The 21411-nt window shown below is 35.7% G+C and overlaps 3 protein-coding genes across 5 annotated transcripts; all 3 read right to left on the bottom strand.

Annotated features, from left to right (window-relative positions):
- Positions 1-462: 462 nt before the first annotated feature.
- LOC107860684 lies at positions 463-4927 on the bottom strand. Its single transcript, XM_016706131.2, has 5 exons — positions 4389-4927; positions 3656-3741; positions 2990-3295; positions 2371-2454; positions 463-1138 (listed from the first exon to the last, which is right to left on the bottom strand). Exons 1-5 carry the CDS (start codon positions 4725-4727, stop codon positions 817-819), a joined length of 1137 nt encoding a protein of 378 aa, XP_016561617.1. The 5' UTR covers positions 4728-4927; the 3' UTR covers positions 463-816.
- A 2052-nt stretch (positions 4928-6979) lies between these two features.
- On the bottom strand, positions 6980-10745 carry LOC107860683 (protein kinase PVPK-1). The gene is made up of 3 exons (XM_016706130.2): positions 10340-10745; positions 8988-9957; positions 6980-8191 (listed from the first exon to the last, which is right to left on the bottom strand). Exons 2-3 carry the CDS (start codon positions 9935-9937, stop codon positions 7333-7335), a joined length of 1809 nt encoding a protein of 602 aa, XP_016561616.1. The 5' UTR covers positions 9938-9957; positions 10340-10745; the 3' UTR covers positions 6980-7332.
- Positions 10746-15100: 4355 nt separating this feature from the next.
- On the bottom strand, positions 15101-21212 carry LOC107860682. 3 transcript variants are annotated; one of them, XM_016706128.2, is made up of 4 exons: positions 20805-21163; positions 20593-20715; positions 18837-18916; positions 15101-15353 (listed from the first exon to the last, which is right to left on the bottom strand). In XM_016706128.2, the coding sequence occupies exons 1-4, from the start codon at positions 20838-20840 to the stop codon at positions 15329-15331; spliced, it is 264 nt and encodes an 87-aa protein (XP_016561614.1). In that variant the 5' UTR covers positions 20841-21163; the 3' UTR covers positions 15101-15328. The 3 variants fall into 3 exon arrangements, with proteins under 3 accessions (XP_016561614.1, XP_016561612.1, XP_016561613.1); XM_016706126.2 differs by lacking the exon at positions 18837-18916 and having other exon boundaries at positions 20805-21212; XM_016706127.2 differs by lacking the exon at positions 18837-18916 and having other exon boundaries at positions 20593-20726; positions 20805-21139.
- Positions 21213-21411: the final 199 nt, after the last annotated feature.

Here is a 21411-nt window from a genome sequence, read left to right as displayed (position 1 = left end):
GCCTTACGATAGCGGGTGTGGGTTCCTTCTACATCCGTCACTGCTAAAACCGTATATTGAACATCTTTCATTATTTTGTCAAAAGTGCATGAGCAGAGCTAAAAAGTTGCCCAAGGTTTACTATAGCTACCAAGCCTCGTGTAAACGCACTTGTAGGTTGTAGCATTCAACAACTGTTTGATAGAAGACAAAATATATGTCAAATATTTCTTAGGTTACGTCAATGAAATAAAGACACCAGAAATATTACCCACTGTTTGCTAGCTCTTTATCAAGACGTATTCCCTGACTCGTTTCCGTGGGGGTCAAAGTGAGTGAGCTGAAAAGACAATTACATCACCCGGTTTAAAAAGGCAGCTCGGTGCACCAAGCTCCGCTACATCCCCCAGTTTCACAATAAGAAAAAGGCAAAATGTGCACATAACAAGTGGGAAGACGGAAGCTACATTGCAACCCATACTCTAGAGAATTAATGAATCTACCAACTTAAGATAGAGAACCAAATAAAACCATATTGATCGTACTCACCCCCATGAATGGAGAAGTAAAATCTACCATCTGGAATTCAAAGAACCTATGTATGACGTTACTTAAAAGTACCTGTAGCAATCAGTTGGCACTTTATATTTACCAGCCTTCTAGTACTTGCTGGGAACGAGCAAAGAAGCTCATCTCTATAGTCGAATTACACTTAATCTGTATGCATTTTCAGTGTTCGAGATTATCTCGAACATTATTACCTTTCTGCAAAACCTAGATGCCCGAAAACTTTTCAGTGCAAAGTTTGTGCCTAGTTAACAATGAGTCAAAGATGTTTCACCGTGACTTCTTGTAAAAGCCATAAGCCATAGCAACAACAGCCACTGCTCCAACCATGCCCACAGCTGTGAGTATTTCACGCTGCTCCCATTTGCCGAACCAGTTTGAAACTGTTCCCTGCCCCTTCTTGCTCTCTTTCTTCTCAGCATTTGCATCTCTACAACAAGAAACTCCTGCATCACCTTGGCAACAGCTGAAGCCAGTTGCACTAGTCTCCTGACTTCCATTTTCTAGAGGCTTCTTTTCTTCATTGGTTACTTCGGGAACCCTCTGTTCTTTCACTTTATCAGTTACCTTCTCATGTTGTCCCATTTGGCCCCTACAGTAGGACAGAGTAGAGTATCACATCTGTGATTACAGCAATTTAAGAATAAAAGCAAAATAAATTCATCTTTCGCAGCTGTGCTAAAGAAGTTCCTCCATCCGAAACAACAATAGACGATAAAATTTGGAGGATAAAGAAACATGATGCAGGTCAACCAAACCATCAAAATTTACAAATAGCGACTGCATTGAGGCAATTAATCCTAATAAAGGGGAGCCTCCCCCAAGCAGCCCTCATAGAAGCTGGTCCAATCATATTAGAAACATCCAAAAACATTGACAACTGAGATGATATAGCCTCATACAAGGACTAATTCACAGTTTAAATATGATGAATTCTCACTAAGAGACAAATAATTAAGAACAAGTCCCCCTCCTGACCACCTAAAGATCATGAGATGCAGAGAAAGGAATAAGTTTGGTGTTTTTGAAATTTAGTTGCCCATTGTATGGGATATACTTACATAATTTAATACTATCAACATACAGTGTCCAAGCGATTTTTTTATAAGGTAAATAATTTTATTTATATTGGGAAAATCTCCCTATATACATTGTCTGACTGATTAAACTCTTAATCCAAGATTTTCTCCTTTAATGGGAAGGGTCGCCTTGTCACAAGACCAAGTAATAGAATGGAAAGAACTCAACTTCGCGATGCTATGACATGATCAGACAGCAAATTGTTACCTGTATTAAAATCGATGCTGAGAATAGGCACCCCAGACCAACCAAATAACTAGGGACAAACAAACACAGATCCCAATAACAAGGGATCCATCATCTTCTGCTACTCCCTTATGCACCACTAAATACTAACAGCCATTTTTCTTTCCTAATTTGATAAGAGACAACCTTTTCATTACTTAATTAGTAGTAAGAGGAGTGAGTGATACTGAACTATGTAAGAAAGTATAACATCATTCTCCATGATCCACCTAAAGCAACTGCCGCTTCCTCAAAATGAAATAATGGACAACAAAAATGGCAAAGGAACAGGCAACAGCAGTACAGCACAACCGCACAGTTAAAGAGTACATTGAGCACAATCTCATAATTGAAAAGTAAGTGGCTATCTAGAGTTTAAACCATGGAAAACATTGAGATATTTCCTCAAGATTAAGTAGCTAACAGCCAATCTTCCAAAGGACACAAAAATGTTGTACCATAGCAAAATAACACTGGAGCATGCAAAAGAGAAACAAAGAAAGGACAAACAATACAAACCTCCAAAGTCGTTCAATGACTTTTCCCTCTCCAATATGCTCATCAAGCAAAGCAGGTACATCATCTGGTGTAACATAGCCATACCTGCATTACGACAATACACAGCACATATAACATGTCTGTAATGGACAATCTAGTGCAAAGCTTCTTTATTGATCCTTGACATGCTGCTTGGAATGTGTGTTTTTATTTACAAAATCGTTCCAGGTTGGCTTAAACTGTTCAACATTTCCTCTCGACCAAAAATGTTTTGCATTGAATGAGGAAATGACCATTTCGTCTAACGTATCGTAACTCTTACTTTATTTCACTTACTTCAACCAATATGTAATCAATGGTGTCAATATTTAACACTAAAAAAATATCACCAGAACACCACCCCATACGGCCATACCCCATATACGTCCTTCCATGATTATTATGTGTGACGTGCCTTTATAGCCAAACAAATACAAAAACTTGTCTGTATAAGAGTCTTCCGAAGTAAAGGATTTTAACATAAATAAATACTATGAAAAACACTTTGTATCATACTACTGTTGTTAGATTAGAAATAGATCTGGAGGCTAGTGGTAAAATAACATCCAGTTCTCTTTTATAAGAGTAGACTATGACTTACCAGTGGCCAACAATTTCCCCATCTTTGCCCGAACTGAAGATTATAACATTGCCAGCGTACTTATGGCCACCAATATGGGAACAAGCTGTCACACGAACTTTGTCTTTCAAGCCCTTGAACTCAATCGCCTTGCTAAATTCCTCAATTAGAATTGGTCCACAAATACCACATCTTCGATCACGGTTATTATGGGCACAGATAAACACATAAGAACCGTTCAAAGACTCCTTCAATCCAGAGCTCCAAGGATTTCCATTGACAACCACATCATCAACAAATGCATCCACATCAGACTCCTTCAAATCCCTTCATCATAGAAACAAGACTTGAATATAGATCATGAAATCCACTGATTTTGATGAATACGACAATGAGTGCAAGTTTAGATCATCATTTTGAAAGGAAAAACAAAGGTAAAAGCAACTTAGTGCGGAATGTGACTAAACCAGAACCGTTTTCTTCTGAAATATCAGAAAGAAGGGATCCACATAATAGAATCAAGTCATATTCATGATGCTTGTTTCTCACTCTCTTATTTTAAAATTGAGTAATTTTGTCACTCATCCCACAATGCATGGAATATGAAAGGAATATCAGCTTTATGCCGCTCAATGTCAAATTTTAAAACAAATGAATCCAGAAATATTGAATAAACAAATAAACTACCTGTATTTGATCATTTCAGGAAAAACCAGAATATCTCCATCAGATACTTCCATGCCATCACGTACTTCGCATATTGTCAAAAGAGTCTACAGCAAGCAATCACCGAAAAAAAATCAATCAATATCAACCAAACCTCAATACCAAAACAGTTGGATTCTCTCAAGAAATAATAACAGAGCAAAAAATAGCACATTATATTCCAGTAAGACGCTTAAGAGGTCGTATGGTAGCTGGTTTGGAAGTGATTCATGCCAGTCCTAAATCCTGCGTAAGTAATACCATGTTCCGTAGCTAGTTCGGAGGTAAATTATTCATGTATAAAATTACTACGGTGTTTGGTTTGCAATTTAAGAATCCACATAACTTTACATGCATAAGTTATGAGGGAATCCATGTATTACTTAAACATGATTTAATACCTGCATAACTCAATCTCCAAACCAGCTACCAAACAACCCTAATACATGAATAACTAACTAATCGCATAAATAATACATAATTTCCAAGTAACTAATCACTACATTACTGACACCTGCATAACTCAAACCAGCTACAAAACTACCCCGGAAAGCTAATAATCAACCTAATACATGGCATTCCAAATGTGCAAACGGCATCCGCCTTACCACTCATTCGTTTCTAAACATTAGCACGTAAGCAATAATCACAACAATGAAGTTCCTCCTAGCTCCGATTGTCATAAATGTAAATCCTCAGTTTTAGGAAACCTAACCTTGATTTTGATATCATCCTTGCGAGCTTTAAGAGCAGCAGCGAGTGACTTAGGAAGCAGATCGGAATCAGAGGCTTCAACGCGAGAAGGCCAAGTCTCATGCGACTTGTAGCAGAGGAACAGATGACGATCATAGGAGGTAACAGTACCTCCAAGTTTACTCTGGTACATCTCCGAACGCTGAAATCCAAACTTCACATCGTCGTCTTCAGCGGCGGTGGAGAGTTTCTCCGGTGTTCCGGCCATTGCGATAGCTAGGGTTCCGGGAGATAAGCGAGTGAAGGGTTTTGGAGAGAGCAAGCAAAATGTGATTGAGGAGAGAGAATGTTTAAAAGGCATGGAAAGCCTTGCAAGGCACACACCCACTGACTTTGTATTAAGGGAGGAAATGAATGAAATAGTATCCTTGACAAAGACCAATTTTCCACCAAAATTAAATTTTTGACAGAAAAATGCAGAAAATTTACATAGATTTATATATTTACTCCAAAATCATATCAATAAATTATAATTAAATGATATATTCAAACGTAAATATGAGCTTAACTTCTGTATATGTATATGGTCAATTTATAAAGTTTTACACCATCATGATAGATAAATCTCTGTAACAAATTTGATATAATAATCAGGAAAATCACAAGTTAAAAATACCTCCCTTTGTCTAGAAATAGGTTATAGGTCCTCTATGTTTGTTGTTGTGACGTAATAGTAAAGTATCAATGAAATTTACTAAAGTATATTTTGATTTACACTTTAGAATGATAGAGCCTAATAAGCTAAGAGTTCACTATTGAGTTTAAAATTTATTTATAATCGTCTATTTGAATTAAATTTTTATATTTCTGATCTGGAAAATTAATGGGATTGGTGAAGAACGATTTTATTTGTCGGTTTTGTAAGTTGGACACTTCTACTTAAATATTTGTCATCTGGACTCTTGATCCCATTAAAAAATAATATTTTGCACTCTTTGACCGTTGAATGTGGCAAGGTCATGGTGACTAGGACAAAGAGAGTGTAGCCACTCACCTGGGGTGCGAGTGGGGATCAATTTTTGGCCAATTTTACATTAAAATAATTAAAAAAATAAAAAAATATTAAAAAAATAAATAAATTAAAAGGGCTCCTTTTTTTTCCTCCATCTTTTTAAATTTAAAAATATTTTTAAAAATTTAAAAACAATTTAAAAATATTTTGAAAAATATAAAAATAATTTAAAAATATTTTTAAAATTTTAAAAATAATTTAAAAATATTTTTAAAAATTTAAAAAAATAAAATAAAAAAGGATCCTTTTTCCCTTCATCTTTTTTAATTTAAAAATATTTTTAAAATTTTTAAAAATATTTAAAAAAATAAAAATATTTTTTCCCTTCCCACCTTAGCCCGTCCCCACCCCACCCCCGCCCCGCCCACCCCCCCCCCCCCCCCCCTCCCTCCCCAGCCTCTCCCACACCCCCCCCCCAGCCCCTATACCCCTCGCAGCCCCATCCCTATCCCACCCCACCCCCAGCCCCTATACCCTTCCCAACCCCGTCCCTACCCCACCCCAACCCCTCCCAGCCCCCTCCCCACACACACATGTTCACTTTTTATTTTTTATTTTAATTTTCCCTACTAATTCAATTCTTTTCATTTTTTTAAATTAAAATTTAAATTTGAAATCTTTTTATTTTTTTGGGGATTAAATTTAAACTTAAATTGAAAGTGAGTTATACTGAATATTGAAAAAAATTAGTGAATTTCGCTTGAAAAAAATTAAACTTTTTGTGAATTTGTTAAAAATATTCAAATTTTAAAATAAAAAATTTATTATGTTTGTATATATAAATTTATAGTTAAAAATTTAAATTAGTTGGAGAAGAATTTTAAATATTTGGAATGAATTTGATGTTTAATTTGTGAGCAAAAATAAAAACATGATTATTCAAATTTTTCTACAATTTATAATTTTTTTTATTTAATTAAATTAATTTTAATATTTAATTTGTTACGTAGCATTTTAAAAATGACTTGGAATTTAATGTAATATATATATATTTTAAATGGCGTGGCAGACGTGGCAATTGACGTGGAAGAAAGTGTGTTACATTCACAAAAAAAGGGTTTAAAATGTTGTTTTTTAGTGGCTTCAGGATCCAGATGACAAACATATAAGTAGAAGTGTAACTTACAAAACCAACATAGTACAGGGATATGATGGTGAACATATCAACTTGAAAATTGGCTGGTTGTTAAGAAATTTCCAATTGAAAATCCATTGGAAATGTTTGGACAGATTGAAAATTCATTATTATTATTTTTTTGGTAATGAATTGTTTGAAATTGCAGCGTGCGTGCTAGTCTGTTACATTTTAAACAAAATCTATGGAGGTTACGCAATACTCCCAAGATTGATGAAAATGGTTCAACTGTGAACTTCTGGGGACCATTAGTGACAAATTAAATCAAGGTACATTTTGTTTAATTAATCTAAAAGATCATATAGCCAACCCCAACTTGTCTGTCTAGGGCTGAAGCGTAGTTGTTGTTATGGTTTGCAGTTCCATCTAGTACTCCCAATTGCCATCAATTTTTTAAATGACTGGATTATGGCACATCAACTTTTGATTCTTCAATTGAAAAATTTAGAACACCACGTCCAGTAATAGCTAGAGATTTATAGACATACAACTTCCACATCAAGGCCTATTTCATTAATATCAACAAAACACTTAACCAAGCAAAGAAATCCTTCGTCTCAAGTCGGATAAGATTGAATTTTGAAGAAGTGTATACAAGGAATTATGGCCTTCAACATCCAATCCCTATGCATCTTGCATTTCAGCATAGTAGGCTCTTTACTTTAGCATGACCAAAGGAACAGAAAAACAGTGTTTTCTTCAACGTTGAGCTCTTCGTATAAGGGCAATGGGTCCGTTGCTGCCAAGGAAAAGAATTCCTCAGAAGAAATCAATCTCAAAATAATTACCTGAAGGCTTCACATCACCTCCGGGGGTCTTTCCTGCTGGTGGTGTTCTGGGCATATCATATGTCATGGACGGCTTTGGTACATCTGGAGGACTGGCACATCGTATGAGTGCCCAGTTCACATTCTGAAAGAAAGGATGTTGTTTTATTTCAGTAGCCCCTCGCCTATATGCAAGGCGATGCTGTGGCTCCTTCACAAGTAGGCCTCTTATCAAGTCCCTTGCAGCAAAACTAACACTAGGTGTTTCAGGAAATTTCAAGGGCTGACCAACAACGTTAAACAACGTTGCCCTGTTGCCTGCTCCTTTGAAAGGAGTTTGTCCAAACAAGAGTTCATAGAGAAAGATCCCAAATGTCCACCAATCTACAGCACTGCCGTGTCCTTCACCTTTTATAATTTCTGGAGCCAGGTACTCATGTGTCCCCACAAAAGACATCGATCTAGCACTAGTTGGTTCAGCAAGGAGTTCTGGAAGAGGGCGGTTCACTTGGTTATACGTGTCAGTCTTTTGTTTGGACTTCTTTTCTTTCTTGGACTTGCTTAGAAAACGCGGTGTAAAACAGGAAGGTTGGATACATGCAGGCTGAACGACACAAGATGGCTCGATACAAGCAGGCTGGACACAGTATGATGAGCTCTTGGACTCTAAACTTGAATTTGAGGATCTAACTAGTGTTGGGCTCACAGCACACCTCAAGGAGAGGTCAAAATCAGAAAGCATTATATGGCCATCTTCTCGAACCAAAACATTCTCTGGTTTAAGGTCTCTGTAAATGATTCCAAGCATGTGCAGGTACTCTAGTGCAAGAAGAACTTCAGCCACGTAAAACCTATACTCCACAAAAAGCAACAGTAAAAATCATAACTAAACTCAAACATAAGTAGATAAGTTCAACCTATTACTCATTGAACTAGAAGTGCAGGTGTACTATCATTGATCACAGAAACTGTAATGTCTCAAGTCTTCCATCCGAATGAACTTATCTCTGGTTAAGAAAAAACTACTGGGCTATGTTCAACTCCATTAGCCCCAGTAGACAAAATTGTAGAACCTTACAACAGTCAGTTTCCCTTTAAAACCAAATGACAAAATGACGAATATGAACATGCAACTGGAAAAAAATGTTTGCCACTGAACTGCACACAGCAGGAAAGGTCTGACCTCAATGGCGACAAAAATTACGAATGGCTAGGGAAATAAGCAACATGTTTAAGTGAAGATGTATCAAGGCAAACATACATATACAGATCTAGAATACAACAGGACGAAACAAAGTCAACAGCTATAAGCACAGCGCGGTATATCTCACTCGAGGTGAGAAAATTAGCAGAAGACATTTATATACATGACCTTACTTCAGCTGAGACAGGATCTTCCGTACGTAGTAGATTAAAATAATTTCTACTTCAACAGACTTCTAAGACACTTAAAGCATAATAAGGATGGCAGATTCACCGAAGGAGATACTTATGTCAGCCTTGAGTATATAACAAAAGATGGTAATAGATTGGTTTATCGAGGCAGCAATGTTAGATGTTCTTTAATCATTTAGATTGCAGCAATAGTCGGATATCTAGAACACACACAAAAAAAGAGGTGAATAAGATACGCGGACAAACACTAACCTGGCAGCATGCTCAGGAAAAAATTTCCCTGGCTGCTTTTGCCTAAGTGCATGTAAATCTCCACCAGGGCAGAATTCCATCACCAAGCAGGAAAATTTGTCTGTTTCAAAGTGTGAATACAGTGTTGGTAGAAAGGGATGATCAAGAGATTGCAGTATCTCTCTTTCCGTCTGAGCTCTCACGAGTTTCTTGCGACCTTCTAAAGCTGCCTTGTCCATCACTTTCATGGCAAAGAAACATCTCGTGCCGATCAATTCAGCTAGAAAAACACTCCCTATATCACCACATCCCAATCTCTTCAAAAGTCTGAAGTGGTTAAAACCCAATGTTCCCTCACGGGCTCTAACAGCTTGAATTGCATCCCATCTCGTATCATTTGCCTTATGTGGTTTATATACTGCACCATTGAAACTACTAGAACTGCTTTCATCACTAACATCACTACCTGTGCTGCCTCTATAGCAGCTTGTTTTTCTACTCTCAACAAAATCACACGAGTTGCTCACATCACCACTTTCACCAGACTTATCCACAGTACTGCTAGCACATTCACTGACTTCTGTGTTGGAAAAACTTTGTTTGGCTTCTGTGTACTGCGTAGCAGAAAATAAACTGTTCTGAGGACTAGGACAATATGTGATTCCTGACTCAGATGGCAATCCTTTGGCATCACCTGGCTCCAAATCATCGTTTGAAGTACTATTATTCTTCGAACCGTGATGTAAATCCTCGATAGATGATTTAGTTTCCAAGGCCAAATCCCTCTCTCCTGAACAACATTCTGCTAACTTATCGACAGTATCTTCATTTGCTTCAAATTGCTTTGAACTAGTCACTTTGTATTCTGATTGTTTCATCGAAGGAGGATGACTTATCTGGGAGGCTAAAGATGTATTGCACTCAACAGCAGCGTTTGGCAATGAACTGATTCCATCAACAAGAGACTCCATGGTGTTCTTTGATGTAAACACTGCAATTACACAGTTAAAAAATGAAGAAAAATTAGCTACTTAACATCATTTTCAACTAAGTTTCAATTTTTCAAAAGAATTGATTCTATGGAGCATTAATTACAGAACTTTCCATAGAATAACAGTAAAGTCACAGAACTATTCCAAATAAAAAAATGATCATACAACAAATCTGTAGGATTCTTACAAATAAATCAACACAATAAATAACAAAAAAAAAAAAGCAGCCCGTTGCACAAACCATCCCGCATTCAACAAGGTCCGAGGTGTGACGTAGGCAGTCTACCCTCAGTAGCAAATTACACAACTCGAACCAGCGACCAGACAGAACAGAGGAAGAAGAAGAAAAAAAAGAAGAGAGTCATAGGTTGTTGAAATCACCTGATTAGAAAATGCAGAAAAATGAATGATCTGTCATGATTATTGAGACGCTTTTGCAATAAATTCACTTAAAAAGCGAAGCAGCTTTGCATTGGTAGCACCTTTTTCAGATCCGATCGAAACAAGAAAGAGTATAATAGATGTAAGTGAATTAGTAATCTAATAATTATTTGAAAAATGGGCTGAAATAGTAAATATTTTTTGGAGAAGAGAGAAAAGAAAGTGGATGAATCACTAAAACAAAACTCTAAACAAGCAAAGCTTAGTGAAGAAATTGATATATGAAATTTCTCTCGTTGTAATTTACTCTGTTTTCTTCTTCATCTTCACCTTTTCTTGTTTCTGTAAACAGCTTATATTATAATCCTATACAATGCTGCTTCTTTTTCTCGGTTAACTAAGCAAGAAAATAAATACTTTGCTCCATTTTCTATTTTAATTTGTTTGTCATAATTACTGTCAAAGCATATTTTATCTTTTACCTCAATTTTTTAAAATGTTTACCTAATTTGATTTGTTAATTATTATTATAATTTATAATATTTTTATGTAATTTCTAAATATGTAAATTTTGTTTTTAAAAAAGTAAAATTTTTATATATACTGAATATTAATTAATTTGACTTTGACCATTGTATTTTGAATCAAATCAAATAAATTGAGACAATGGAAGCATGGTAATTTTCGGGAGCAATGATTTTAATAAATAATGATCTCTCTTTTGTAGCATGTTTAAAATAGTTCTATTTAGGTATTATTTTTTATTCTTTTAAGTTTATCAAAAATGAACTTTTTTGCTTTTTGTTAGACATTATTAACTTGAATTGTGAGGATAAACATATTTAACGAGAACTCAAATTTAAAATAATAAATACTTCGCCAATTTTTTATTTAAAATTGTTTTGTCATAGTTACTATTTCCTCGGTCAAAGAGTATCTTCTTTTTACCATAATTTTTCCAAATATTACCTATTTTGATATTAACTACTGTAGTGTTTATAAGTAATTTCTAAATATATAAATTTTAGTTAAAAAAACTAAAGATTTTATGTGTATTTCAATTTTCAACTGAAAACCTCCATTTGAGTTTTATGAGTCCAAATGTAATAAGTAGAATGAACACAAAAAGTATTTTTTGTTATTTATATTTGATTTGATAAACCCTTTAAGATCAGTAAATAAGTTGATAATTTTATTATTTATTTATTACTACTGCTGATTTTCATACGGAGAGCGACTGGTAGTTACTGCTGAATCCTTCAGTCTTTTGACTGTCACAAAGGCCTCAGAATTTCATGCAAGTGAAAAGCATGTTTTCATTAAATAGGTTTCCATTTTTTAAAATTCAAAATTCCAATTTTAAATATTAAATATAGTACAATAAATTTCAGGTACGTTACCCAATTGAAACCACAGGTGCCAATGAAGAAATAGAATCACTTCAATTATTGTTAGATCAATCAATCAATAATATGATAAGATGAGTAAAGAGACTTGAAATATATACATGTACAAAAAACTATAGTACAAAGAGCTAGCATCTGTCAAAACATTAGTTGTTTTATCAACTTTGCATATTGCTCCAAGTTTTGACATTATATGACATTTTTTTATGAAACTAAGTTCAAGTAATAGCTATTTTAATTTTTTTGTCAGTGTTATATTGTAATTTAAACTACAACGTAATTAAATGAACAAAGGGAATAATACCCAATCATAACTTTTAAGATAATATGAGTGTCATAATTTTTAAAGATATTGTGGTGAATGAAGCAACTATTTCTTCAAATTGAAATTTTGTACTAACATTTATGGATTATAGTTTCCTGCAAAAATGCAGAATAAACCAACATATAATAGATTTTCGCCAAATATTTTCTTCGATTCAGCACGAGAGCTTAGTATCTTAATATATCGGACTATATTTAAAAAAAAAAAAAAATTCTTAAGTTGTGTTTGACTTGTGTTGCTTGAAGGTCAAAGCAATTCAAAGGAAGCTACGTGGTTGTGCATTTTCCCAAGCTACAAATGACGTGTGTAAATAAGCTACAAAAATTATTTGGCTTTTTATATACTTTTCAACTTTAATACTCCACGCCATAATTATCTCCTTTTTTTCCCCCTTATATTTGAAGGAAAGCTTTTTCGATTATGGTTTAATTTCTAAGGTTGATATGATAAGTTATTGAAATTTATGATTAAATATGACTGCGCAAATTGTTTTCACGTTAACTTTTATACGCTAATAATATGGCAAAACAAAGACATTAAAAAGTATTGTATTCATTAAATTTGTAATCATGCTAGTACTATTTAGCAACAATGAAAATTAGTAAGTTGCATTTTTATTGGAATGATCTTTCATTGGGTTGACTTTTAACTATTACAGGGAATTTTCCCATTATGCTTTACTTGTCTTTCGAATTTGCACATTCTTGCCTTGTCATATCAGCATTAAAATAACTTTATCTAGCATTTTATATACTAAAAATAACTTTATTCTAGCATTTTATCTACCAAAAATAATTATCTCAACTAGCAACTGGAAACTTTCATTCACAATGTGTAAGACATGCAAGGTAACACTCCACAGCCATTTAAGTAGGCAGATTCAACCATGAATTTGCGAGTCGAATATTAATAGAGACAAAAATAATTATGCAGACTTAAATATATATTTATATATATATATATATATATATATATTTTCTATACTCATTTATTCAATTCAGAATTCATGTCCTAATTCTAAATTAGTCACTGTAACTGTGACAGACAAAAAAATATTTTTTAATTGAATCGGGAAAGGTGTAAGATAATGGAAAAGTTAAAATTTGACATATCTAATACTACTACTTATATGAATGGTACATAGACAAATCTTAATTTTGATGAATAAAGTTATCTAATACATGTTAATAACGAGAGATAACATATATCTCATAATTAGTTAAGATACATAAAAACTAATTTCGTTATAAAAAAAAATAAATAGAAGGTGCATTATAACACGAGAAAATATCCAATTATTTTCCTGAACTATACTCAAAAAGGCTATGACACAGCTCAACTTAAAGGGGGTCCTATTACCCCTGAACTAATTAAAAGTGAAATTTTTACCTTCTTAATGCCTATGTGGCACATACGTGGATAGTTCAGGGGATAATTGGGGGTATTATCTCTTATAAAACTACACTCAATTTAGTAGAGTAATAACATGACATGATGAGAGACCACTAAAGGATGTGGTGCAGTGGATGGGGTTGTTCCTTTCTTAATCAAAGGTCTCGGGTTCGAGCTTTTGATATAGAAAAAATCTTGGTAGGGAGCGCTACCACCCGAATGGGATCCTACCCAATGCGAATCTGAATTAGTCGAACTCCAATACGGGTATCGAACACCGGATTGTAAACCAAAAAAATATGCCATGATGAGAGGCACCAAAGTTGAACCGGGACAGGTTAAGGGGTTTCACATGTGCATGCACGTGAACCGGAACCGTAGCATGTGGACCGCCTGTCGTGTTCCTTTTAATTATTTTTTTATATAAAAAGATAAATCATTAATGCATACGCCAAAAGTACTTATTAATTCATAAACTACTTCAACAAAAAGAACAAAATATTGTCAAGATAAATTGTTCTATTCAGAAATTAAATTTTATCATAGCATAGGTCAATGACAATGCATCCTTCACAAGTGATGTGAATATAAATTAGTCTGATCAATGTATTCGAAAGACTATGGAGGATATACAATCTAAGCCTCTCAATCGATGAAAATTTCTACTAATTCTCCGCAAGATTGTCCGAGTTCAATCACAAGTGTCCTTGCTTTCCCTTAATAGTCGGAAGGGAACATATTGGAGCATACACAATCTAAGCCTCTCATCATCCCCTAGTGCCTTTACTTGGACAAGTTATATATGCAAACACTTTTATCATTTTAATTTGTTTTTCTTACTTTTCTTTTTAATCTATCTCAAAAAGAATGATGCTTCTTCTTCTTCTTTTTTAACAGCTATTTAATTCCAATTTTATACAAGACATGATTAAAACTATAAAATTATAGAGCATTTTGATACATTCTATTATCTTTAATCTAAGACCATTCTTTACTTTATGATGACGAATGGAGAGAGTATATATTTGTGGCTGAAAATCTAAAAGGGGTCAATCACTGGATAGCCAGCCTATTATTGAGAAGAGAAAAGTGTGGTTGATACATAGTGTAAAATAATTTGGTTGTATAAATGGTGTCATCACACATGGTATAAAAGATAGTGAGACATCTGCTGCTATCTTGGGGACCTCCTGTCTGCAATCAACTATACATGCTTTATGCTTATACCCAAAACCCAATCAATCATTGTCGCTGTAATAACAAACTTCATTCTCCATCTTAAACCTCTCCAACGTGGGAAAGTTTCCATTAACATCAACAACATAAATATACCAATTCACTTCTTTTTATAAACTTTCCCCCATCCTTGGTAACATTCTCCTTTGGTTCAACTATTCACTGAATACCTGATACCACTTATCAACATAGGTACCTTGATAACGCCGATTACCAAGACCTAAGCAGATGGAAGGTTTGATGCTATACAGTAACATAGCCGGTGTAGCTTGGGGAGGGTAGAGTTTACGTAGACCTTACCCCCTAACTCGGAGGTAGAGAGGTTGTTTCCGATAGACCCTCGGCTTTCCAGCTGATGTATGACCAGCAAAATATCAAACAAGTTCTTTTTGACACAGGCAATTCAATTAAGTTGTATTTCATACTGTATACATAAAGATGAAGGGAGAAAAAATAGTACTAGTTTACATCATAGTCAAGATTGTTCTAGCAAATTTTCTAAGTACAAATTTAAGATGTATCTTCCAGTAGACAACACGTCAAGCCTCTTCTCGCTAGGCTCGTATTTCCCTTTCCGAAGCTGATAACGATGAGTTACAGCTGAAATGGTATAAGCTCGGCCTTCAATGGTTACACACTCTCCACACTGCAAGTTCTGTCATTGAAATTTAACTTTCTATTAGACCAGACACCATCAAACACTATACCCCAATTGTAAAGGCATTGTTAGATGTCTGTCAATTCCAAAATCTTATGTAGGCCCTATGCATGTAGCCTGTTCAATGAATTAGTGAATCATTATTGTAAACATGACAGAAAAGGTCACATGTCTTTTGTATGGCATGAATGTTGGACATAGCAAAAGCATCTGTTGCAGTGAGTGTGGCTTGCTTAGTTTCACGTCAAGCTAACATCTGGCTTCTACATCGGAACACGAAAAGCACAAACTTTATGAGTAGTCTTAAGTCTTAATGTAACTGTCAATAAAGTGTGTAACAACACCATGAATAATAGAATAGTGGTTGCATGAACAGGTAAATCACTTCTTGTTGACTGTATTTTCTGATACATGACCCATGCTTCTACATTCATCTTTCTGGGTGAATCAAAAGGGGAGAGGAAAACAAAAGAAGGCCAAAGGTAAGCACGATTGCAAACTTAAATGAACAAATAGCTTGACGACATTGGACAATTCGGAGCTACTACCCACTTTTAGGTGTTATGGTGAACCATTGAAATTTGAACCCTGTGACTTATTCCCAATTTTATCTGACGTCCCCGACGGGACTAACCCAGTCATTTATTTCTTCTGTTCTCTCCAAAGGCAGGGCATGTACAGCCAATTCTAGGATGAATAATATTAGAGGTTAGTATTTTTATTGTAAGGTGAACAATTTTATTGACAGGCGGGGAAACCTCTAACTTTTATGATAGAGGTTTGTTCATCTATGATAAGGAACCTTAGAGATCAAAATTTGCTTCTTGAGAAAAGAAAATGTGATTCATCCCCCTATTAATGCCATATAGCTTCGTCTTGCGCACCACGCATATGGTACACAAGGCCTAGCCTTTGATGGGACTTCTTCCAGTTTATCCTTAATGCAGGATAACTGGTCATTCAACCTTCCAAAATTGGAAGCTTCACTAAAGAACAATATCATATTGCTTCGTGCCCTAGTTCTCTCTCCATAGGACTCGTTCAGCCATCGGGATAATTATGATGCCATCGTTATCCTTCTGAAACTTGATTCAGGGAAGGAGTCAAGTACAATAATTGTTCTGACACACCTATCAAATACAGCTTCCTCCGACTGGCTCGGCATGCAGGACCAGCTAAAGGGTCCAACAACCAGCTAGAAGGTCTAAACCCTTGAGAATCATTTACTTTTGGTTATAGCAATTTCAATCCACCAATGTGCCAGATAATAAAGACGACAACAACAACAACAACAACAAACCCAGTGTATTCCCACAAAGTGATTTGTGAAGTCTGGGGAGGGTAAAATGTACGCAGTCCATACCGTTACCTCCGAAGAAGTAGAGAGGTTGTTTCCGATAGACCCTCGGCTCAAGATAAAGAATAGTACACAAGGTCGTAATGACACATGAAACGGGATGGATGGGATAGCAGAAATAAGGAATAAGAAGTAATAGAAATAGATATCAGAGAAATACGAAATAAGAGAAATACAAGCAATTCGCAATAAGAAACAAGAAAAGAACACCCACCTAGTAGTAACATACACTCACAGACCAAAGACACCCACCTCACCCCAACTCTCCGAACTAGATGCTCCTACTCAAGGACACAGTCCTAGGATTACTAACCCGACTACACAAGCGCTCTCCTAACACCTTGCTACAACCCACACATTCACACTAGCCTTCTACCCTTATCCGCGACCTCCACACCTTCCTGTCTAGGGTTATGTCCTCAGTAAGCTGTAGCTGCTCTAGGTCATGCCTAATCACCTCCCTCCAATATTTCTTCGGCCTACCTCTACTCCTCCTGAAGCCATCCAAAGCTAGCCTCTCACACCTACGAACTGGGGCATCCGTGCCCCTCCTCATCACATGCCCAAACCATCTCAACCTTCTTTCTCGCATCTTGTCCTCCACCGAAGCCACTCCCACCTTCTCCCGGATAGTCTCATTCCTAACTCTATCCCCTCTAGTAAGTCCACACATCCAGCACAACATTCTCATTTCCGCCACCTTCAATCTTTGAATGTGGGAGTTCTTGACTGACCAACACTCCGCTCCATACAGCATGGCCGGACGGACTGCCACTCTGTAAAATTTGTCTTTAAGCTTAAGGGGCACCTTCTTCTCACACAACAATCCTGAGGCGAGCCTCCACTTCATCCAACCTGCTCCAATACGTTTAGAGACATCCTCATCAATCTCGCCATTCCCCTGAATAATAGACCCAAGATACTTAAAACTGTCCCTCTTACAAATATCCTGGGAATCCAACCTCACCACCACTTCGTCCTCCTGACTAGAGTCGCTGAACTTGCATTCCATATACTCTGTTTGAACCTACTCAACCTGAACCCCTTAGATTCAAGGGTTTGCCTCCAAACCTCCAATTTTTCATTCACACACACACACGCGCGTCTCATTAATCAGCACTACATCATCCGCAAATAACATACACCAAGGCACCTCACCTTGAATACTCCGCGTCAACACGTCCATCACCAACACAAATAGGAACGGACCAAGAGTCGATCCCTGATATGCAATCCTGTCTCGACCGGAAAATGCTCTGAGTCTCTTCCCGCCGTCCTCACCCGAGTCTTTCCTCCATCGTACATATCCTTAATAGCTCTGATGTACGACACCGAAACCTCTCTTACCTTTAAGCATCTCCAAAGACGACCAATAATAGAATTAAAGAAGTTTCGGCCTTCACATCCTTAAACAGAAAATATCATCAGTTGGTAACACCTTAAGGCTTGAACAGAAGACAAATGCTTTGACACATGTGCTAATGCAGACACAATGACCCTAGCACTGAAAGGCAAGCATATCAGGCATCTACCTTTTAGTTCTCTACTCTAGAGTTTAAGCAAGGATTTGCTAATTGTGGGCCATTCAATCAAGTAGTGGCCCAACTTTACCTTTTCAATCACAAAGGAATCAGGTTAGCTCCACCTACTGTCACTAATCTTACTCTTTGTAACACGTGGCAAAACATTTTTTGCTAAAAGTAAAGTCACCAAACCAACTACTTGTAACACAAAAGTCACAAAACTAGTTGTTGTTTTTTATAACTGTGGTGTCCGGGCTAGATTTTGCTTGACTACTTCCACAGGGTACCGGCTGGCTCCTACCAACACATGTACCGGGTAACTCTATCCACCTAGGCTTGGACATATGGGAAGAGATCACCAAGTGTCTTTTGGCTCCCGCTGGGAATTCAACCTGAGACCTCATAGTTAAGTCACAAAACTAGTTTTTGCAACCGTAAGCTAGTAAACTATGTGACTTTAGTGTAACAAATTGTTAGTCTAGTGACTTTACTCAAGTAGAAATGCTAATTTAAACCTCTTACATATCCTGCCAATGATGCTTCACCACACCTCCCTATAAGTGGAAACGCTACATTCCTCTGCACTAGTCCACAACTTACTCATTTGACTCTACTACGATATAGTGCTTTCTCTGTTTCCTCCCTCTGTTGTGTTTGTGTGCTTTCCTCAAATTGCAATCCTTGCAAAAGGAAGTTATGGATTAGAAGGAAGGAAGCATCCCATATATCTTCTGTAATAATTTTGAAGTATACATTCATACCCAAAATTGACCAATTTACTTCTCGAGAAGTCAAAACAAATTTTATTGTTAAAATTGTATTGAAGTACTGGTATCTGCAGTTTATATATGAATTTATTCTGGAAAATTGCAAAAAATCATGTTGAAAATGAGACCAAAACTTGGTCAGTTTGACCACTGTGAACTGAATCAGGTCAAGTTTTGGACATAGGAAATCGTATATGATTGGCATGAATACATAATGTTGTTGAGTGCTTTGGGAACATAATCTCAACACTTCATGCAAAGGCATAAATCTAAAGTTATTCACAACCCAAATAAGAATTCTCGAAAGAGAGTTATACATAAGTCTAATATCAGCAAGTTGCAGAGTCACAGACTTCAACCAAGTTATACGCACCTTCATACCAATAAATAAGAGAGAACTGCAGCTTCACATTCATATAGGTCTAACATATGTGAAGACATCTAATTCTACCAAATCCCACATAAAATTATTTCCGTCAATAGACCAGCTGTCTATATTCAAGCAGATGTGGAATGTGAGACACTATCACGGGAAGTCAATTTGTGTGCCTTGAAAACTCTGCCCCTTTTCTTATGTCGTGAATGGAAATTCACCCATTACTAAACATTCAGTAAGAACACACATTTTCATTTGAAAATTTTCCCTCTTAGTTTTGGTTCTTTCTAAGCAAAACTACAAGAAATGTAGTAGATTGTACAGACTAGTACCAAGAGTGTTATAAGGTTAGTGGTCCAATTACAGAGATATGCCTTTAAGCTATGACTCCAAAGAGTTCCAATACTATAACTTTACTTCTAGTGTAGCTCACATGCAGTGACTTGTGAGGCACAACTACGGTCATACATTAAACCAACCAAATCCTCCTAGCACAATTTTTTCTCTTTGGACGGTACAGATATTCGGAAGGAAATTAATCCAAATAGAGCCTAACATGAACATCGAGGATTCATACAGCTGATACTTTTTTTAGCGAATGTATCCGCAGGTACATGTAGCTGACACTAACTAGTTAGGAGTTGAGGCATGTTAAGACCCATATGAACGTAAAAAGAACATGAAATTAATCTCAAAAGTCGACCATAAAAGGCCATAAAACAAATTTAAAACACTCAACAAAAGCCAATCAAGTATGTTAACTCCACAAAGAATGAAACCGGAACCAGCAGTGTTGAGCACAAAATACATAAATTCCCAAATGAAATTACAAGAATTACATAGTAAAGAAAGCTCTTTTCTAAACTTCCCAGTAAAAGTAAGACAACATTTGGCCTTTTAACTATATCCAAACAATTAAGAAAAGCAGCAATTGAAAGAAAAGAAACATTTGTATAAACATAATAAGCAGAACGCCATCAATCAATCAATCAATCAACTGAGTATTCGAGCCCATATGCATTATACTCCTACATTTCAATTTGTTTGTTTTAGTCCTTTTGTCAACTCTTGGTCTCACTTTCCACATGACAGGTTTAATACCACAAGATTTAAAAGACATTTTACTACAGACCGCAAGATACAAAAGTTGTTTACTTTATTAAACTCCGTGCCATGTTAGAATCAAATATGGTTAAGAGAAAAAGAAGCTTACAGAGGGGAGGCAACGAATGCCAAGGTTCTTGGGAGGGGGTGAAATTTCAATCACTTTATAAGGTTGGGGATTTTGACTCTTTTCTTTCTCCTTCTTTCTGCAGTATATTTGATGCATCTGTGACTGCAATTTTCCTAAATTTATATCAAAATCCATTGATTGGCCGTTTAACAAAAAGAAAAATGGTGAGATTATTGAGTTTGATTCATTACCTTTAAGAATGGGTTAGTGTTAGAAACCATTGCCATTTCCTTATCACTTTCTCCTTCAACTCCCTCCTGCTTCTTGTTGAATGCCCTGATCCAAATTCAAGATTTTTTAAAAAAAAATAAAAATTTTGGGCTCTTTTTTTCCCCTTTCCTTTTTTTTATTTAAAGGAAAAAAATGTTTTATGAAGTGGTGGTTAGATTTTTATATGAGGTAGGGTATTGGTTAGTAAGGAAGTTTAGATGGTCTTTTGGATTTATTAGGAGTGATAAGATTTAGAATAAAATATATGAGGTAAGGTGAAAGTAAATTTTATTGATAAATGTAAGAAATGAGATTGAGGTGTATAATGTTTCAATTAAGCAGGACAAAAGGTTGGTACTAATAAGCGTGAGAAGAGATAGAGATAGTTTGAAAAAAGATAGATTAACCTGAAATATAATTTAAATAGAAAAATATAGATGTGAGGCTTGTAGATGGTTAAAACCTTTTCATAACGATCGAGCGTGATTTTAGTTGAAAATCTCTATTTGTTTTCTTATTAATACTATTATTGTTGTTATTATTATACTATTATTATTTTATTGTAATTTTACTATTGTTACTTTCATT

The sequence above is a fragment of the Capsicum annuum genome, chromosome 2 (genome assembly GCF_002878395.1).
Source record: "Capsicum annuum cultivar UCD-10X-F1 chromosome 2, UCD10Xv1.1, whole genome shotgun sequence".
Classification (NCBI taxonomy): domain Eukaryota; kingdom Viridiplantae; phylum Streptophyta; class Magnoliopsida; order Solanales; family Solanaceae; genus Capsicum; species Capsicum annuum.
This window is presented reverse-complemented; position numbering and strand designations above follow the sequence as displayed.